This window comes from Helicoverpa zea, chromosome 22 (genome assembly GCF_022581195.2).
Source record: "Helicoverpa zea isolate HzStark_Cry1AcR chromosome 22, ilHelZeax1.1, whole genome shotgun sequence".
Taxonomy (NCBI): Eukaryota; Metazoa; Arthropoda; class Insecta; order Lepidoptera; family Noctuidae; genus Helicoverpa; species Helicoverpa zea.
The window spans coordinates 9,515,385-9,534,997 of NC_061473.1; the positions used below are offsets into that span (position 1 = coordinate 9,515,385).

The window sequence follows — 19,613 nt, forward strand, 5'->3', positions numbered from 1 at the left end:
TCCTTACATTTTACGAGCCCTAGTAAGGGCAGTTTATTTTTAGACAGGTAACCATGGAGTAAGGAAAGATGAGCGGAGATGCCATAATGCAGGTAGGTTAGGCTCCTTCTTCTTGATCAAATAGGTATGGTGGGCATGACCAAAATGATAAGTTACGAGTGAACTAACGAGGCGTTCGGGTTCTTTGAGCCATCTTTCAACGATTTTTGGTATTACATGAAATGGGCAGTTCCAAAGAAGGCGTATAAGGGCGAAGACAGTAACGTTCCTCGTCCCCCGCACACCCGCATTTTGGCGCGCTACTTTCTTAGGTGATTTCAGTTATGGCACCTCCGCTAGTAATTTTGTTTTCCTTGTATGTACCCGACGATGGAATAAAATAACCTTTTATATGACTACGTAAAGTTTTTATATTATCTATTATTTTTGCCTATCATTGTTTCAGTCTAGACATTTGTGTATGAGGGGTTTTGTATTGTGTTAGTTTCTGAATAAGTTTTTTATTTTATTCTAGGCTTTTCGTTTTTTGGTCTTTTGGTACCTACGCAGGTTAACATACCTGCACCTACATACAATGTGATTGAAAATAAAGTTTTTTTGTGCGCTATAATAACGGTTACTATTACTCCCGTTAAAGAACTCCTTTTCCGGGATATCAGAAATTATCTACAATTACAGATTCAGATAAGCTTCAACATTCCATGCATTCGTAAAAAAATACAATCATCCGAATTGAGAACTTCTTCGTTTTTGGGAAGTGTCTAGTAGTGTCTAGTATGGTCATCATTTTTTCATTTTCTTCAGTTCAATTTAAAGTTTCAATAGCCTTAAACGCCTTTACTAAAACAATATTTCCACACAAACTGATTTTCTGCTCAACAGAAATGATCATAATATCATGAATTCGCGTAAAAAAACTCGAAAATTAGAAACAAAACAAAAGAGAAAATAACAGCATGTCATTAATTCCCGACTCGGTATTATTTTTGGGCAAATCTTTCAAAGTCGGATCGCTAAGCTTTTATATTTCAACTTTTTTGGGGTCCCGTTTATCACTTTTTAAGTATCGTTTTTTTTATTGCCTATCAGTTATTTTTCCGCTATTAGCCAATTTGAAATATAAAAGATGAATTGAAGAATCGAATACTTAAAAATATACTTTTTCTAAATTTCGATGGTAATGCATTGGTTAGGATTACCTAGTTGGTCTAGCAACGTTTTGCAGAAAAGTTTTACATGTTCAGATCTAAATTAAGATGATTATGGAGCTTATGGATTAAATCATCTGCCTAGCCTTTTTTTCCCAACTCTGTTGTGGTCGGCTTCCAGTCTAACTGGATGCAGCTGACTACCAGTGCTCTACAAGGAACGATTGCCTGTATGACCTCCTCAACCCAGTTACCCGGGCAACCCAATACCCCTTGATAAGACTGACTGTCAGATTTTCTGGCTTCTGACGATGTTTTAAATATGAAGTCATAAAATACTTAAGTCATTTCAACATAAAAAGTTTATTTCTATACAGCAAACAATGGATTCATTTATCAGTCCACTTCACCATAACATTATAATTAAATACAATAAAAAAAATAATGAGATACTAAAGTAATTCTATAACAAACGAAACATAAACGTAAAAGTAATCCTACGCATTATTTTTTCCATTTTCCTGTCGTGGAAAAGTATGCAGAGAAACACGAGTTACTTTATAAGTAAATAGCATTTATTTTTGGTATTTTTTAAGGTAGGAAAATACGGTTTTCTTTGGAAGTAAGTTTGTAAATGCACTCTGGTAACATACTTAGGTGACGATACCTAATTGATCAAGGAATGCGTAGATAGGTTTATACCTTATGTTTAAAATGATCAAAACTCGGTTTATGGATTTATTAACTGTTGATGAGTTATTTCATTGGAGGGTTTATGTTTAAGTCATTTTCAGTTGACAAGTGGTACTAAGTAGCTTGTACTCAGCTACATCCGGTTAGACTGGAAGCCGACCCCAACATGGTTGGGAAAAAGGCTCGGAGGATGATGATGAAGTGGTACTAGCTTGCTGTGGCCTATACACCGCTATTTTTTAATTAGTGCACAAACTTAAAGGGCTCATTTAAAAAGTTCTTAGTATTATCTATGCAAAGTTTCAAAGACTAATATTCATAATCAGCAAAGTTATTAGCGATAAGTTATATCCAAAAATTTCACTCAATTCATGGAAACATTGTACAAGTTATTCCAGGTCATTCATAGTAGTATTCATTAATAATGTTCTGTCGCTCTCGCATTCGCGTGCTCTCGCTCGAACTTGCCCCGCGTCCAACAGCTGATAACGAATGTAGGTAACTAAAACGCATAGATGCGTTACGATTAAAAACTAAGAAAAAGTAAAATAAAAGGTGTACGGAAAATAAACTTTTATTCAATTCAAACTTTTCCTTCATACTTTATTTGGGCTTAGGACCAACAAAATTACCAACTTTTTCAAAATGAATTATTAAGAAATTAGGTGACTAAATTAAAAGATTACGTGGTAAAAAGAAATCAAATAAGTAAAGTTGTAAAACTTGTGAAAAAAAGTAATTTTGGCGTATTTAAAAAGTTTGAATCAGCTGATATTTACAATAATTGTTATGTCACCTTAGAATTTACGTACCTACTTATTTACAAAAAAACTTACAGATATTTTAGCTGTCCTTCAAAATGTCCACCACCATTTTCAATACAAACACGAGCACGTTTAATTAAATTGTTTTTTAATGATAAAAGTATGTCTCGTTTACTTTTTACTTCGTCAAACGCGTCCAGTATGCGCTGTTTTAATTGTTCTACACTTGTAGGCTCACTAACGTACACTCGTCGTTTAATTTCACTCCACAAAAAAAAGTCCAATGGCGTGAGATCAGGAGATCGTGGCGGCCATGCCACTGGGCCGCCTCGACCGATCCACCGACTCCCGAACTGCTCGTTTAAGTACTCACGCACTGCGCTGTGGTAGTGCGGAGGCGCGCCGTCTTGCTGGAACCAGACATCTCTTAAATTGGCTAATGGAATCTCTTCCAGCATTTCAGACACCATATTCCGCAGCAAAGCTAAATAAGATTCGCCAGTAAGCCGTCGACGTACGTGAATTGTTAACCGAGAAGAATGCAGCCACACGTGCCTACAGCGCCTTTCCCTGCGAGGAGAATAAAACCCACATGCGTAGATTGCAGCGTGCTGTCAAGACACGCATGGCGGAGTTACGTTCGAGCCGCTGGGACAAGACGCTGAGCGAACTTGAGCCTACTCACCTCGCCTTCTGGCAACTCCAAAGGAAGTTACGTTCAGTCGAGGACAATAACATTCCTCCCATCACCAGACCCGACAAGAGCATCGCCTTCGAAGATGCCGAGAAAGCGGAATGCCTAGCCTACAGCTTAGAGTCCCAATGCTCCCCCAGCTCACAACCCTTCGACCAGCGCCACCTCGAAAAGGTGAACGCAGAGGTCGAACGTAGAGCAGCCCTCCCACCCATTGATGACCCAGATGACCCCCTACCCCCCGTCACTGCAGACGAGGTAGAGGACATCATCAAAAACCTACAGCCGAGGAAAGCTCCCGGCAGGGACGGAATCACGAATAGAGTCATCAAACTCCTTCCCGCCCAAATGATTGTTCTATTGGTAGCCATCTTCAATGGCGCCTTGAACAATAACATCTTTCCCCAAGCCTGGAAAGAAGCCACAGTCATCGGCATACCCAAACCAGGCAAACCTAAATCGGAGCCTTCGAGCTACAGACCGATCAGCCTCCTCACCTCTCTCGGCAAAATCTATGAGAGACTTATTCATAAGCGTCTCAAAGATTATGTCGAGAGAAAGAGCCTTATACCTAACGAGCAGTTTGGATTTAGAAACCAACACTCGTGTGTCCACCAAGTGCACCGTATCGTTGAGGACGTTAGCGTTGGGTTCCAACGCAAACTCCCGACGGGGGTGCTCTTCTTTGACATAGCGAAAGCCTTCGACAAGGTCTGGCACAATGGCTTAATATATAAGCTATACCAACTAGGAGTGTCGGATCGTCTCGTACTCATCCTGCGAGACTTTCTGTCGAACCGCACCTTTCGTTACCGCATCGGCAAGTCATTGTCTGACCCACACCCGATCACTGCGGGAGTCCCTCAGGGCTCTGTCATCTCCCCACTCGCCTTCTCGCTGTACACGAACGATATTCCCAAGTCCCGAAAAGTTAAACTTGCACTCTTCGCTGATGACACGGCCATATACTATACAGGCCGTGACATTAGAACCATTGCCCGAACCCTACAGGAGGCAGTCAATAACTTAGCTGACTGGTTCCGGAAGTGGAGAATCGAAGTGAACCCGGACAAAAGCCAGGCGGTGCTGTTCAGCAGACCACGCCACAAGCCTGGCACTCCCCCCCCTGTCACCATGAACGGCAAGCCTATTCCTTGGAAAGAGCAAGCCAAGTATCTAGGAGTAATCCTAGATAAACATCTCACGTTCGCTCCACACGTCAAAGCGGCCCGCGGCAGAGCCGCCTTCGCTATGAGCCGCCTCTACTTCCTGACAAATGCGTCAAGCAAATTAGCTCTCAAGGCTAAACTGCGCCTCTACACAGGAGTGATCCGTCCCATCATGACGTATGCGGGAGCCATTTTTGCCCACGCAAAGCCCCGCTTCATCCACAGAATGCAGACCCTGCAGAACAAGTTTTTCCGTAGAATAACCGGAGCGCCCTTCTACGTTCGTAACGAAATGTTACACGTCGATCTTAAAGTGCCTACCGTGGCGCAATTTCTCAAACGCCTTACCAAGCGTCACTTCGACGGTGCAGTCAAGCACCGCAACCCATTGATCGTATCGGCCGTCCGATACGAACCTTCGCGGATGAGTAAACTCCGCCGGCCAAGGCACACCCTGACCCTTCCTGACGACCCCATCACAGTGCTCCAAGAGAGCCGTAGGGACACTAGCACTCTCAGGAAACACAAACACATCCGAAAACTTCCGAAACCTCGCCGCCGAGGTACGCGTACGCGTAGAAAGTCAAACTCCCCCCCCGATCCTTGCTTAGCCAGCCCGCGTAGCTGAGCGTTAAAGTTAAAACGCCCCTTAAATCATGATCCAGCCTGTCCCTTTGCTGTAGTCAGCGACGCCCTAAGCCGAGGCTCGTACCCCACAGGGGGTGCCCTTAGCGCAGTCGCTTAGTTTGTAAGCTTTTTTTGCCCCTGGCTGGAGGCCTTAAGCTCTAGGCATCCACAGGGATTTGTCCGGTTAAGCAGTAAACAGCCTCCTAGGCTGAACTGCGAGATGCCATTCACAAAAAAAAAAAAAAAAAAAAAAAGCGCCCTTCTATGAAATACGGGCCAACAATGTTGTCGTTGAGAATTCCTGCCCAGACGTTAATGGAAAACCTGTGTTGGAAAGAGTTCTCCCTTGTTAACATTGGATTGCGTATTGACCACCAGTGTTCATTGTGTTGATTGAACAATCCGACACGCGTAAACATGCACTCGTCTGAGAAGAGGATATTTGCTTCTGTGTTGTCGAGTATCCATCTGCATAATGTCATCCTTTGTTCGTAATCCACAGTGGTCAATTCTTGACCTTTTCTGTAGTGGTATGGATGATATCCATACGAACTAATTATTTTCCATGCACAGGACTGGCTGATGTTAAAATGACGAGCTGCGTCATTTGTACTTCGCCGGGGATCTTCTTCGAAGTAGTCCACGACATCGTCGTACAGATCCTGCGAATACGCCGGTCTTCCACGTCCTTGGCTATGAGCCGGTGCTCGGTATGATCCGTGGTCGAGTAAACGCTGGTAGGCATTTACCACAGTCCGAACGTTCGGCTGGCGAGCATTTGGGTACAATTCTCTGTACATACGTACTGCGGCTCTCGCGTTCTCACCACACAAAAAGTATGCTCGTATCATCGCCGTATACTCCCGAGATGTAAATTGATAAGACATCGCGACAGTAAAAACGTAAACAATTGTAAAAAATAAAAACGCGCGCACCCTTCCGCTAATAAATTAGCACCAGGGGGGGGACAGTTTCCTTGACTGAGCGTTGTCGTAAAGAAAGTAGCGCCATCTTATAAATGAAACGTGAAAACATGCCATATTGCTAACTATTTCACGATAGATGTCTCTGTGAGTAGATTGAAAATTAATTATTTTACCTTTTTATACAAAAATACGAGAGTATTTCAATAATTAGAAGATGATTTAAATTACGAATTCTACTTAAATTTTGTTTTTAAAAATTCTCAATCTGAGAACCTATCTGACTTTTTTGTTAATTGGTAATAGTAACACATCATACTTCACAAGATGACCGCCATCATAACTTGCGCGTACGCTTGTCTGTGTATTTTGGTCATTTTTGTGTAATTCCTAGCAAATAAATATTTGATTCTAGTAGACCCGCTTTCCAGTAAAAAGTATTTTGTTTAATTTTCCTGTTGTAATGTATTTCAAAGCATAACAACAAGAAAATTAAACATAACTTGTTACCGGCGAACGGGTATATTGGGAACTATGCTTATGTTTATAAATATATATAGGTACGTATACGTATGTATAGCACACGTCATATACTTCTGGTCGCAAACTCCAGATGGCGCTTCAAAGTTGCTTGCATAAAAACTGCGCGAGAGGGCTCTCTTTTTCCATAGTATTATTTTACTCTTTGATTAGCACTGTCTGTTTCTCGCTCGCTTGAAAAGGGATCGCTGGCGCAGAAGGGGGCGTGGCTTGACCTTAGACGCGAGTTTGCTGGGATCTATGAATGGCATTCAAAACGAGATAGCACTGCGCGTAGTATTTTCTAGTAGCAATTGTTATGAATGATTGATTCAATTATGAATTTACCAAATATGTCGAATTTTCCTGGACAATTTTGGGATTTCGTTTTTTTTAGTTTTGATTACACAAATATGATCAGTAACGGGTACAGATAGAGCCCTATTTTTTTGTGTACTAATTAAAAAATATTCGTGTATATAATTTGTGGTTTTAGTCTGATTGGAGACGGTAGTTAATTAGTTTCCACTCAAGACAATAGTCGAGTAATATGTAGGCGTAAAATATGAAATTGTTTTAAGGGATCACTTTTCTTAGAAAATGTCAAAATCTTACCTACTAGTGATACCGACATAAAAGATATACCATTGATCATACCAGACCTTACTCCTATCAAAATAATATGATCCATTTTTTATTCAGATGCTGTAAAATGTTACATTAATGGTATATCTGTTTAATGCTCGTCACCTGAACCTCTGCTTATCACGTAAGGGTGCACGCTCGATACACACTGCTGAATACAGTGTAGGAAGCAAATGAAAATCGTGCTGGTTTACTTACTTTCTCTAGAGCGGTGCTCGGTGGAAAATCCGGTAAGTCTTGTATATTATGTGGAAAAGTAAAGAATTGATTGAGATTTAAGATTGAATAATTCTTCATTAATTTCTTGGGACTTACAAGAAAGTGAACATCAAAGTTGTGAAGAGCGTGGTTTATTTAACGCGTGAAGAAGGAAAATAGACAAAAACTTAATAATCGTTCCTGAGATTAGCACGAACGAATTCTTCACCTTTAAAATAAGTACAGATTTATTTTCTTCAAAATACCAATTACTTTCTTATTTTAGAAATGAGAGATTCTTATTAAATTCTGTAATTAATGTTCATATTATTTTCTCACCCTACTATCAAATTCATTTCCAAACTATGGAGTTTCCAACCCAACAATTCTACTAACATTTAAAGTTAATCAAAATTTTAACACTAAAGAAAATTTTCCCCGGCTTTTCATTTTCCCCGTCCGTATGTCCCATCTCCCAGGGCTGTAGCAGGGAGGGGATTATGCGAGCACCTCAGATCGCGTCGCACCGCCGCGGAGGACGGACGCGCATAAAATGGTCCTTTAATCCCGTACCAGTGCCGAGACAATGGTGAAATACAACGTATTATTTGCTGCTACAATAGCCATCTCCCTGGCAGTGGGTAAGTCGTAGATTTTATTACGATTTTATTTAAACGGAAACGGAAATAATAATATTGGAACGGTAAAATTTTTGGTCTTTCCATTCGTGTTTTTGGTCCTGAAATTCGTGTTTTTGGTGTGCTATTGTTTTTTTTTCGGTTGTGTCAAAGGGTGAGTGATAAAAATGTTTGTTCTCTTGTTTTTTGTTCTAGAACGTGTATTATTATATTCACTTCGATTAAAAGAAAGGGAAAATTAGATTGAAAATGTTAATTATTAAAACGCAAATATAGACAATGTCATGTTGCGTGTTTATTATGCGGATAAATAGCAATTTGAGTATATTACCAATAAAAACGTATTATTAGACTAAATTGGATCAATAAACGTTTTAATTTAATGTATAACAGAAAACAATTATAACAATAGAAAGCTAAATCAGCTGTTGACTGTAACAAACTAATTAGTCTAGAAATTTCTACATTAACTGACGTTTTGGAATAAAATTAACTATTTCATTTCATTTATATCATAAATACTACTAACGCAATTTAAGATTGGTGCTTTTACGTCTACATATAATATCTTTTAATTTAAAAATAATAATGTAAATTTTACCATGTTGGTAGATAATGCTTACAATGATATATCTTAGGTTATTTCTTTTGATAGCAATTTATTGACTAGTATTGGAATAGATTTATGAAATCTAGATTATAGATAAGAGCTAGGGTATACTTCTAAAACAATTGCATTGCCTTTGTTATACTTATCAGATTAATACAATTTTTCCAACAAGCCTGTGGGAAAATTTTCCTTTAACAATTTTTTTGAATCAGACACAAAAACATTATTAGGTGTTAACATTACATTTTTGACGTCGTTAAAAAAAAGGTGTTTACGTATTGCATTTTTCATATTACAGTTTGAAGCCATGAATAAAACCATGCATTAATCAATATTATATAACACATACAAGATCACAAAGAAGTAGAAGCATTAGATGTGTGGTGCCCATGTGTAATAATTACTATGGACGCCGTTGTAAAAAGTACCTTGTTCCGTCATTTGTCAATAGCCTTCCTTCAGACATAGAAAATAGCTGTCTTACCAAAGCATCATTCAAAAACAAATTGTTTAAATACCTTCTGGATATTGTGAGTCAAAAAATAACAGAATTTAATCTGCATGCTTAGCTATAGATTTATTATTAGTATTTATAATTTAAGTGAAAAAGTGTAAAACCTAATTATGTAGATTAAAAAATCATGATACTGTGGGAGCTACGTCTGCCGTCAAACTGTCATGCAGTTTGGTAGAAGTAATAATGTTTGTATTGAAATTGATTTTTGTGAATAAACGCTTTTTCATTTTCATATTACAATTAATTGATTGATACATACAGGTCTCAAGCTAGATATCTCATATGCATAGCATATAAATTATAAAAAAAGACAATTTGTCGTGTCGGAAAAACGACGTTAGGCTTATAAATTGTATCGTCAACAATATCGGTTTTTATATGGCATTAGTAATGGATAACTTCGGTCGTATACAGAAAGAAAGTTGGGCTGATCTATCAGCGCTTATCGGGGCTTGTCCGTTCTGATAACAGTTACATAAAGCAAGCAGATTGAAGCAACATGGAGAGACTCTAAGTTCACTTATCTATAGTATGTATCAATGCATACAAACTGTAATACCTATTATTTAAAAAAAAGAGTAACCACAGGAAGCTACTTTTGGAATGGGCAACTAGAATCAAACCTATTTGTAATTTTTGACGTTCATAAGTGCTTATTGTTTGTAAAAAGTCGTGGTGGCCTAGTGGGCAAAGAATAGGGCTGCCATCTCGAATTTCACCAAACCCGGACAAACATTAAAAAAACCCGGACATTTGGCGTAAATCGCATTTTTTCCCCGAAGGAGTACGATTTTTTTAAACAAAATAATACCTAATTTGTAATCCATTTACTATTAACACATACTTAAATCCAATGAGGTGCTTCCTTACATGAAAAGTGTCCGGGTTTTCCCCGGACACTTCTTGAAACCCCGCCCGGACGGCCCCCGGACGGCCTCCAAACGAGGACAAATCCGGGGAAACCCGGACGGATGGCAGCACTAGCAAAGAACCAACTTCTCAAATATGAAAAGGTGAAGGAAAACATCTTGAGGAAACCTGGACTATAAAGTCTGAAATCGCATACCCGCATTGAGCAAGCGTGGTGATTAATGCTCAATTCCTCTCCATGTGAGAGGAGGCCTGTGCCCAGCAGTGGGACGATAAAAAGGCTGTAACATTCAAGTGCTTGTAAAGGCCTAGATAAAATAAATGATTTGACTTTGACTTAAACTCCTGACGTACCTGGACTAATAGATAGTACTAACAAACATAGGATACAAAAATTTGATAATGCTATCTAATAAAGCAATCTATACGTAGCCTTTTCAGCTTATTAACTGAAATGAGTACAATACTGAACTTAATATTTTATAAAAAAAGTTACTTTTCTTAATAAGAGGCGTTTAAAAATACAATTTCATCGGCGCGTCTTCTTGAAATTAACTTTAAGAGGCAAAACAGTTCACGCGTGTTTTTCTTGCGTCTGTTTAAGGAAACAGACGTTACCTTACATCCGTGTTATGTTTACGCAATTCTTATTTATCAACGAAATGAAATAATTATGATACTTTTCTGCTTTCTCTAACTAGGATAAAATGTAGCTTCCTTAATAAATGGGATAACTATAGCTGAAAGAGTTTTCCAAATCGACACGTTCAAACCAATAGAAAACTTCTGCTATATAATATTCGATGTAGATATACGATACGGAAGTCGTACATAAAAAAATACCAACCAATTGATGGAAAGTTAAATTTCAATTTTTCAGAATCAATCAATTTGTTTTTTCGAATCGGAGTTTTAAATATAGACGAGTATAAACCTAGACTTTTTAGTCGTGGTGGCCTAGTTGATGGGTTCGATTTCATGTCTGGGTTAAGGCCCCAGCCAGGTCTGCCGGGGCTGCGGGATTGTTCGAAAGAGTTACCGCTGCCCTGGTACATAAAAGGTCTACGACGGAACACGACGGTTTTTAGTCAGTAAGAGTCTGACACTCCCTCACCGCTGCTAACCCACAGAGGTAGGGGTCATGTGATGATTTTTGAAGGGTCTGGGTTAAGGAGGTCAGATAAGCAGTCACTCCTTGTAAAACACGGATGCATTAAGTAAGACTGGTAGGTGACCCCAACATAGTTCGCAAAACGCTAGGCCGATGATGATGATGAAACTCGATCGCACGAAAGTAGCGTGGTCTGCGTCACGCCTTATTCTTTTAGAAAAAGTTAAAGATTTCTGTAATACAAAATTGGACTACAGAATTCTTGACTCCGACTTTTTATTTCGGCGTTGTAATTTGACATTTGTAAGACGTCGAAAAAGAGAATTCTCTTTGAATTAAAAGGGACACTTAAATACCATTCACTTGTTTTTACGTAGTGGACATTTTTAAACAACTTTTAAAGAAAAAATATATTCTTTTTCGGATGTTTCTTGTGTTTTTTATTTGTCCTGGATAATTACTTCGGTGTATTGTATAGACAGCTAATAAACTAAAGTTATGTTGACTAGCCACTAGCCTCTCAAGAGTTCGATTCAGGCAAATATCAGTGTAACTTTTTAGGTATATTACTTTGTATGTGATATACTTAAAGTATATTCATCAATGGCTAGGTATAGATGAAAAGAAACTTTAAAAGTGTGAAATCACCAATCAACATGGAACAACGGTGACGATTACAATTTATTCCTTTTCTGAGAAGAGTCCTACACTCTGCAGTGGGACAATACAATGGCAGATGATGATGACGATGATTTCATAGAATAAACATAATTGGCCTTACTACAAAAACTTTAACAACTGTTTTACACTTGTCTAAAAAAAATGTGGCTCCAAAATGAACCTTATGTCAACGTCATAATTTGACATTTTTTTAGACAAGTCTTAAACTGACGTTAAAAAGTTTTTGTGGTAAGACGGTAAATGTCTGCCTGTTTGAATTAGATCTCTGAACCGATTTACCAGTATTTTAATTTTACCCACAGCTTGAAAACTAAAGAATCTCATGCATATTTTTAATTTCAACTACAACAACTCGTTCTTCCCAAAACAGAGACAAAACTTACAAACACCGTATCATTTCAGTTGAAATAACTGAAACTCAGTTGTTCTGAGATAGCAACAGCTTGGCAAAACGATATTGTTGTCCTGCACCAAGTTAATTAGTAGCTGGCTTAATTAGCAGGCTCTGGGAGCAACATTATATGTTCTATTTACTTTAAGTTGACAACGGCAGACGTAGTATCAAGTTATAATAATGTGGTGAAGCTTCTTGGAGATAATTTGGAAAATGCATTTGGTTTAATGTTGTATTTTAACACACAGGCCTCCTCTCACACGGAGAAGGATTGAGCGCTAATCACCACGCTTGCTCAATGCGGGTCAGTGATTTCAGATTTTATAGTCCAGGTTTCCTCAAGATGTTTTCCTTCAGCTTTTAATGAGCCAATGGTGTCCATGCAAGATATGCTTAGGAACATTCCTTTAGGTGGGCGATAATAGCCGCGATACAGTTTTTAACTAATGTAACTCTTTTCGTTCACAATCAATTTGTACTATGTTTTGATCCAATAAAATTTATTATAAAAACAGTTACTTAAGAAACCAGTTTCGGAGCTTTTGTGGTTCAAGAGAACCATTTTTTTTATCTGTTTTTGTTTCTTACTTTAGTTACCTACTTAAGATTACTTATTAAGCTTTTTGACAGTCACGGATTTTTTTCCCATAGCTAAAACATTTTCATACTTTACAGTACATTTCGTACCTGAATTTCAAATAACTAGCCGAAGCAATAAAGCACGGGTGAAATTGATACAATTAGACCTCCATCGAACGAGAGAGGCCAAAAAACACTTTTTTGGTAATAAAACTTTTATTAGATTTCTGCCGTCAAACGCTCTGACCTATGAATGGGGGTTATTTTTAGAAAAACTCGCTTTGTGATTGCGTCGACAAAATTGAGTTCTTAGTTAGGTTAGTGAATCAATTTCCGTTCAGAAATGTATCAAAAGATATTTTTTCTTTGTTATTTTTTTTGGATGCGTAACATTTTATTTTATTAAAGCTATGCTTGAAGTGTCATGCTCTCTTTGTCAGGATATATTGAAAACGGGTCCTTTTATTGATGTCTGAAAAATGCTTGATGTCAATAAAATGATGCAGGATGCTTTTGAAAAAAATCTGATCTTTTTGATTAACTGTTATATACCTATGTTGAGTTTTATCGGTGATGTTTTTTGAATTCAAATTAGAACAATAAAAATATTGATTTAATTATGTAAATTTTGCTAAGTAACATTGTAACTAAAAGTAAAACTAACTATTCCAAATTCATATTCGATACAATAGCTGTAAAAAAAAAAAAAAAAAAAAAAAAGGCTTTGTACATATGTACTTAGTCGTACATTATGTATGAACAAGGGGGTGTTAAACTAATACATAGTAATCTGTGCTAATACCTGGCTTATTTCTGTCTTTGTATACTTACTTTATTTCTTCTATTTTCTGTGGGCATACAGCCCGACTCACGTCATGATATACTATTCCTTGTAGGTATGGTTCTCTTACAATAAACCGATGATACATAATATTGAACTGGTAAGGGAGTAACTGATTTCAGATAGCTTAATATTTCCTTTAAATAATCACGCTAAAACGGCTGAATCGATTGAAGTAAAGACGCAAAATTATATAAATAGTTGGAGTGCTTTTCAGGACGCGTGTGAAACTGCGAACTTAAGTTAGTATTATACCATAAAAACAAACTATAATGTTACCTATAATTCAGGACGATAAATAAATTGTGAAACTTACAGGATCGTCAGAATCTAAAAAGGTTACGTACTTACAAAGAGTAGAAAAAGTTCCCAAATGGTTGCTTTATTACAACTTTTTGTAACGCCTTCTAGACTTTTCCATTTTCAGCTACAGACGTCTTTTGTTTTTCTTGAATTCTGGCTACAGAAGATATGTTAATATGACTGTGGTGCCGTCTATGTATCTAGACTGCTGAGGAGATTTTTTTAAGTAGCTGTTTGATTAAAACATGAGAACTTTGGTGTATAAGAATGAATATATATTAGGTTAGTCGATTCCTGCGTCCTGAAAAAACTTTAATGTAGCGTAGGTAGCTTAAAAGTAGTGTTAGTATATAATATCTTGGGCTCTAAATTACCTGTGTATGAAACATTGCCCAGAACCAGATAAAAGTAGCCTATGTAAAGGACATAGGCTACTTTTTAGGCTACTCAGGCTATCTGGGTATCTACCTCAATTCTGTAGTTTTGGCGTGACAGTGAGATAGACAGACAACTTACTTTCGCATTTATATAAATAAGTAGGTACTGGTAAGGTTACCTTTAAAAGATCTACCAATACCATAAAATATAGAATTCTAACTAAAAACTTTTTAAAGAAACTCGTTTTCAACGTTTCTATGAATTCAACATCAGGCAGAAAACCATTATTCTTCGTTCAACATTATTTAACATTAAAAAGTTATATATTTCAGTCTAGAGACACGTCAGGGCTAGACTCTAGACTAGACACATTTCTAGACATTATCGATGATATATTGAGGCTGAGATTTCTTACGTACCTAAAGCTCGTTTTGGAAATAAACTATAGTGTAGGTACCTAAGGTAAAGCTGCCCAAATCGATCGATCATAAGGTTAAGCATCAGTGTTTCGGAAGGCACAATAAATGAGGGTTTTCTAAAATGGCGTCCACGAGGTGGCAGCACCGAGTCGTCAGGTCCAGGTAACTGTCAAAGTGCTTATCTTTACTATGAATAGTGAACGATTTTAGTGTTTTTTTTTTATTTTATAATTAAAGCACTGCATTATTGTTTTACTATTGAGGTTGAGTAAATAAAAAAAACTAAATCATATTGTGTTAACAAATTTTTCAACAAGCTTTTCCTTAGTACCAGTGACTTTTGCACCCTCTCTCTTAGCTCAATTTTTAGTTCGGAAACCTTATTCTGACCGTAGTCCATAATAAAATCAATAACACTTCCAATATAACAGAATTTCAATAAACAATAAGTTCGGACCCTACAATTCCATACTATTTGACAGCTGTTTGGACCTGACGCATACGAAGCGCCGCCTGGCGGCAGAAAAAGTATCGAAAACCCTCATTGGTGGAATCCGGCTGTCATTTGAACATCTTTGGCAGTCGTTACGAGTAGACAGAAGTCATTAAGTGTGACAATCAGTTTTACCAGTTATCGGGTTGCCCGGGTTGAGGAGGTTATATTGACAGTCACTTTATGTAAAACACTGGCACCTACTAGCTGCATCCCGTTAGACTGGAAGTCGACCTCAACATGGTTGGGAAAAGGCTAGGCATATGATGACCTAACGTATGCTAAGTAGGTATAGATTACACTATAATAAGATGAACTAGCTTCTGCCAGTAGCCATCATATGAACTGCTCCGCACATCTAAATAAAAAGAAGCTTATAGGGCGCTTTCAATTACCGATGAAATGTTGAGAGACTTTCTTACATCGATTTTTGTGCATAGCCTTTATTATTGTAGTATAATTTTATTTTGCAAATACCTATCGTTTTTCAAATGCGATTTTTTTGGCAACATTTAAAAGATTATTTCAGCTGACAACACTCATTACGTGAGCTTTATCAGACATTTTCAGTTACGTAAAGTAATTCCATATTATTATCAAGCGTTGTGTCGTAAGCAGGAAGATTAGAATGTTACGTCGCTTCTCAATTACTTATTACTGTAGATAAACATGATATTTGTTGTTATGTCAACATCTTTGTATATCTTTGTTAACAATCGTGCATCTATTTTCAATGTTTTTTATAGCTTGGCTGAAGTAACTGCAACTTTTCCATCTATACTAATATAGTAAGAGAAAAAATGTTTTGTTTGTTTGTACCCTAATGGCTCCGAAACTACCGAACTGATTTGAAAAATTCTTTCGTTATTGGAAAGCTACACTTTTCCCAAGTAACATGGGCTATATTTTATTCCGGTACGGGCAGTAGTTTCCATGGGATGCGGGTGAAATCGTGGGAAATCATATTATAAAGGTTGTTTGTTTGATCGCGCTGTTTTTAGGCACTGCTGACCGATTCGAAAAAGTGTTTCAGCTTTAGATATCTCATTCGTCAAGGAAGGTTTTTCTATCGTAGGTGAAAAACCGCTGGCAGAAGCTGGTCAGTAGGTACAACAAAGCTACAACTGATCAGACCTAGAGCTACTGAATTTCACAGAAAAAGCTGGGCAGATAGAAAAAAACTGGCACGTGAATGACCTAAATACAGAACCAATCACAAAATATCTATTTGCGTTCAATCAAAAGCTTTTATTTATTAGTTTATCTTCCCATTTTCCCATCAGTCTGTGAGCCATGAAACTAACCAGTCGGCGAAATGAAATTTATCTACGCGCACTGTGAATGTATTGACGGGTCGGAAGCGAACCGGACTCAAACCGGACCGGCTGTATTGATCGACACCTACTATAGTTTTCGATATTGTTTTGTATATAGAGGTAAATAATATCGCAATATGAGTGAGTTGGAATTGACGAATATTATCCTAATTTGCAAAAATATATACTTTTATCCAAGTCCAACTGATTAAATAATAAATGTTTTTTTTTTTTTATATACCTATATAAAAATAAAATGATTTTCAGCACAGCTTGAGTATGCAAAGAACTTTTTATGCTTCAGCACAAAGGAAAAAGATTTAGTTTAAGGATTTTAGTTCTTAGAAAATCCAAGCAACAACTTAAAATGGGCTTTTTTTAACGAGTGACGCCAAAAACCAGTGGGTTAGCAGTGGTGAGGGAGTGTCCGATTCTTACTGACTAAAAACCGTCGTGTTCCGTCATAGGCCTTTTATGTACCAGGGCCGCGGTAACTCTTTCGGACAATCCCGCAGCAGCTTAAAATTGGCTTAAATTATGTAAAATTGATTATCTTGTCTATGCAGTTGACAGTTTAAGATTGTTTTCTTATGGGATTCTTCTTTTATTATTACAAATCGGCTCCACATAACAAGCAACTGGACACAAAACACATTAAAACTTGCATAAAACCTACAAAAAGATACAAAATTGCCGATTTAGATCCATTCAGTGTCCATTCATCCTTCAGTCAGTCTTTCTCAAAGAAGGCGTAAACCGACCACTTTGCAAAGTCTACAAAAAGGATGGCGAGAGATCCCGACTTAAGAGTTTCAAACCCGAACCGAACGAAATAATTGCCAAGATACTGCTGACGTACTTATAATTTTATTCACTTTGAGATAATTTTGTATGTAGTTTTTGTGGCTTTTTAGTGTAATTTTTTTGGAGAATTGAATGGCATTTTTGGTATAAAGTATTATGCAATAAGTTGTGAAGTTCGTCTATTCAATGGGCAACTAAGTTATGTTTCATAAATCACATTGCTTGCAAAAGTTACGAGGAGGATATTAAGGCCTAAAATCACTTATAACTCAGTCACTTTCTGACTTACTGATGAAATACAAAAAATAACTTGTTGATATTTTTGAAACTTACCAAATTCACTCCAAGTAAACCAAAAAAATGTAAGGCTCTTCACATAAACTTACAAAAATCCCTTGGTACCATCTTTCATGTCTAAATCAGGTCTAAAAATCACACACTACCCTAACATGGAAATGATAAAACCCGGGTATACCCGGCTCGAGTACGGCCGGGTGGGGAGGCGTTTATTTTATTACCACTTCGCACCCCTATTAAGTGGTATCAGACTTATGGCTCGCTTGATGCCCGGGTCTCCAAACAAGACCCGGGTAGGGAGAAATTGGGGTAGGCAGTCATTATAGGTTGGTGTGTAAATTGTGGTAATTTTTTACTTGAATACTTCGGTGATAAGAAAGGGTTATATTTATACAATCACTATGATATCACCTATTTCATAATATTCTGAACAAAGCTGTAAAAGAAAAAAGAAATCTGGTTTTAGAACTAGCGATTTGAAAGAAAACAATATTAGATATCTCATTTATTGACAAAGGATAAAGGTAACTTGTATCCGGGTGGGCAAATTAGTTCCCACGAAAAAAACTAATAGCGAAACCTGCTTGGTATTTCATGACTTTATAAAAGTTAGAAGATTTCTGGAGTAAATCATTCAATTTAATATTTTTAAACTCAGTCTGTCGTACCTACCACAAAAACTTTTAAACGTCTGTTGAACACTGGTCTAAAAAAAACGGATTATGACGTTGAGAAATAAGGCCCATTTTGCAGCCACACTTTTTTTAGACAAGTGTTCAACAGATGTTTAAGTTTTTGTAGTAAGGCTGAGTAAGTTCTTAATCCCACTATAGTTCGGCCATTCAGAGAATGCGTTCCTGACACGTCGCGATTGAACTGACGACGTAACTTTGCAATGGCGTTGCAGTTACGATAAAAATATTTTTGCTGGTTGTTTACCGTTTTAACAATTGAGGAGCATTAAAACAACATTATTATATCAATAATCAATGAATGTTATTACGTCGTCAGTTCAATCGCGACGTGTCAGGAACGCATTCTCTGAATGGCCGAACTATACCAGGCACTACTCACATTCCCGTCTGTTTTCCACAGTTTTATTAAATCGTAACATCTAGGTACATCTCAGTCTGTAGTGTAAGAACGTACTTAAGTTCTTGTTAAGTATCACTTAAGTCTGATATACGTAGAAGTGAGTAGAGCAAGTATATAATACTTGTTCCAATGAGACGAAATTTGTATTGAATTTGACTGTTTTTTGATAGTTATTAATTTTGTAACATCATCTGACCAAGGGGTATCGGGTTGCCCGGGTGACTAGGTTGAGGAGGTCAGTTAGGCAGTCGCTTCTTGAAAAGCACTGGTACTCAGCTGAATCCGGTTAGACTGGAAGCCGACCCCAACATAGTTGGCTCGGAGGATGATGATCCGTCTAGCCTTTTCCTAAAGTTGGAGGCGGCTTCCAGTCTAACCGGGTGCAGAGCACCAGTGTTTTACATACTGCCTATTTGACTTCAACACAGGTACCTGGGAAACCTGATTGTCTTGGTAAGACTGGGTGTCAGACTTAAACTGACAAATCACTGATCTGACTGATAAAAAGGTCAAATTAGTTAAGTTTTAATGTAAAGACATAGGCATCCCAGGGGCGTTTATATAAAACATATTTTTTTTATCGAATGCTTTAATGAGTAATAACCTTGTGACCCTGGCTATATCATGGAAAAGTTAATTATAAAATTTTATATATCTTAGTTTTTTTTTGCACAATAAATTACCAAATCCCAATCAAAGCTAAAATATGAAATTCAGCAAAATGAAAGATTACATACCCTACATATGTCCAGGTTTAATTAAGCCGACATCGCGATATAGAATCGAATATCAAAGAATCTGTTCGGTTTAATGAAAAGCAATTAATAGGTCGGACCTGGCGGATATAGGCGGATATGTGCGGATATTTGAAAGGTAAAGCCGCTTTG

General features: G+C 37.4%; 1 protein-coding gene across 1 annotated transcript in view; it reads left to right on the plus strand.

Moving 5' to 3' along the window:
* Positions 1 to 7,894: 7,894 nt before the first annotated feature.
* Positions 7,895 to 19,613, plus strand: part of LOC124641230 — a 175,399-nt gene continuing 163,680 nt past the window's right edge. The window contains exon 1 of the mRNA XM_047179260.1: positions 7,895 to 8,021. Within this exon, the coding sequence (XP_047035216.1) occupies positions 7,967 to 8,021 (55 nt within the window). The 5' untranslated portion in view covers positions 7,895 to 7,966. The remainder of the gene's footprint in view (positions 8,022 to 19,613) is intronic.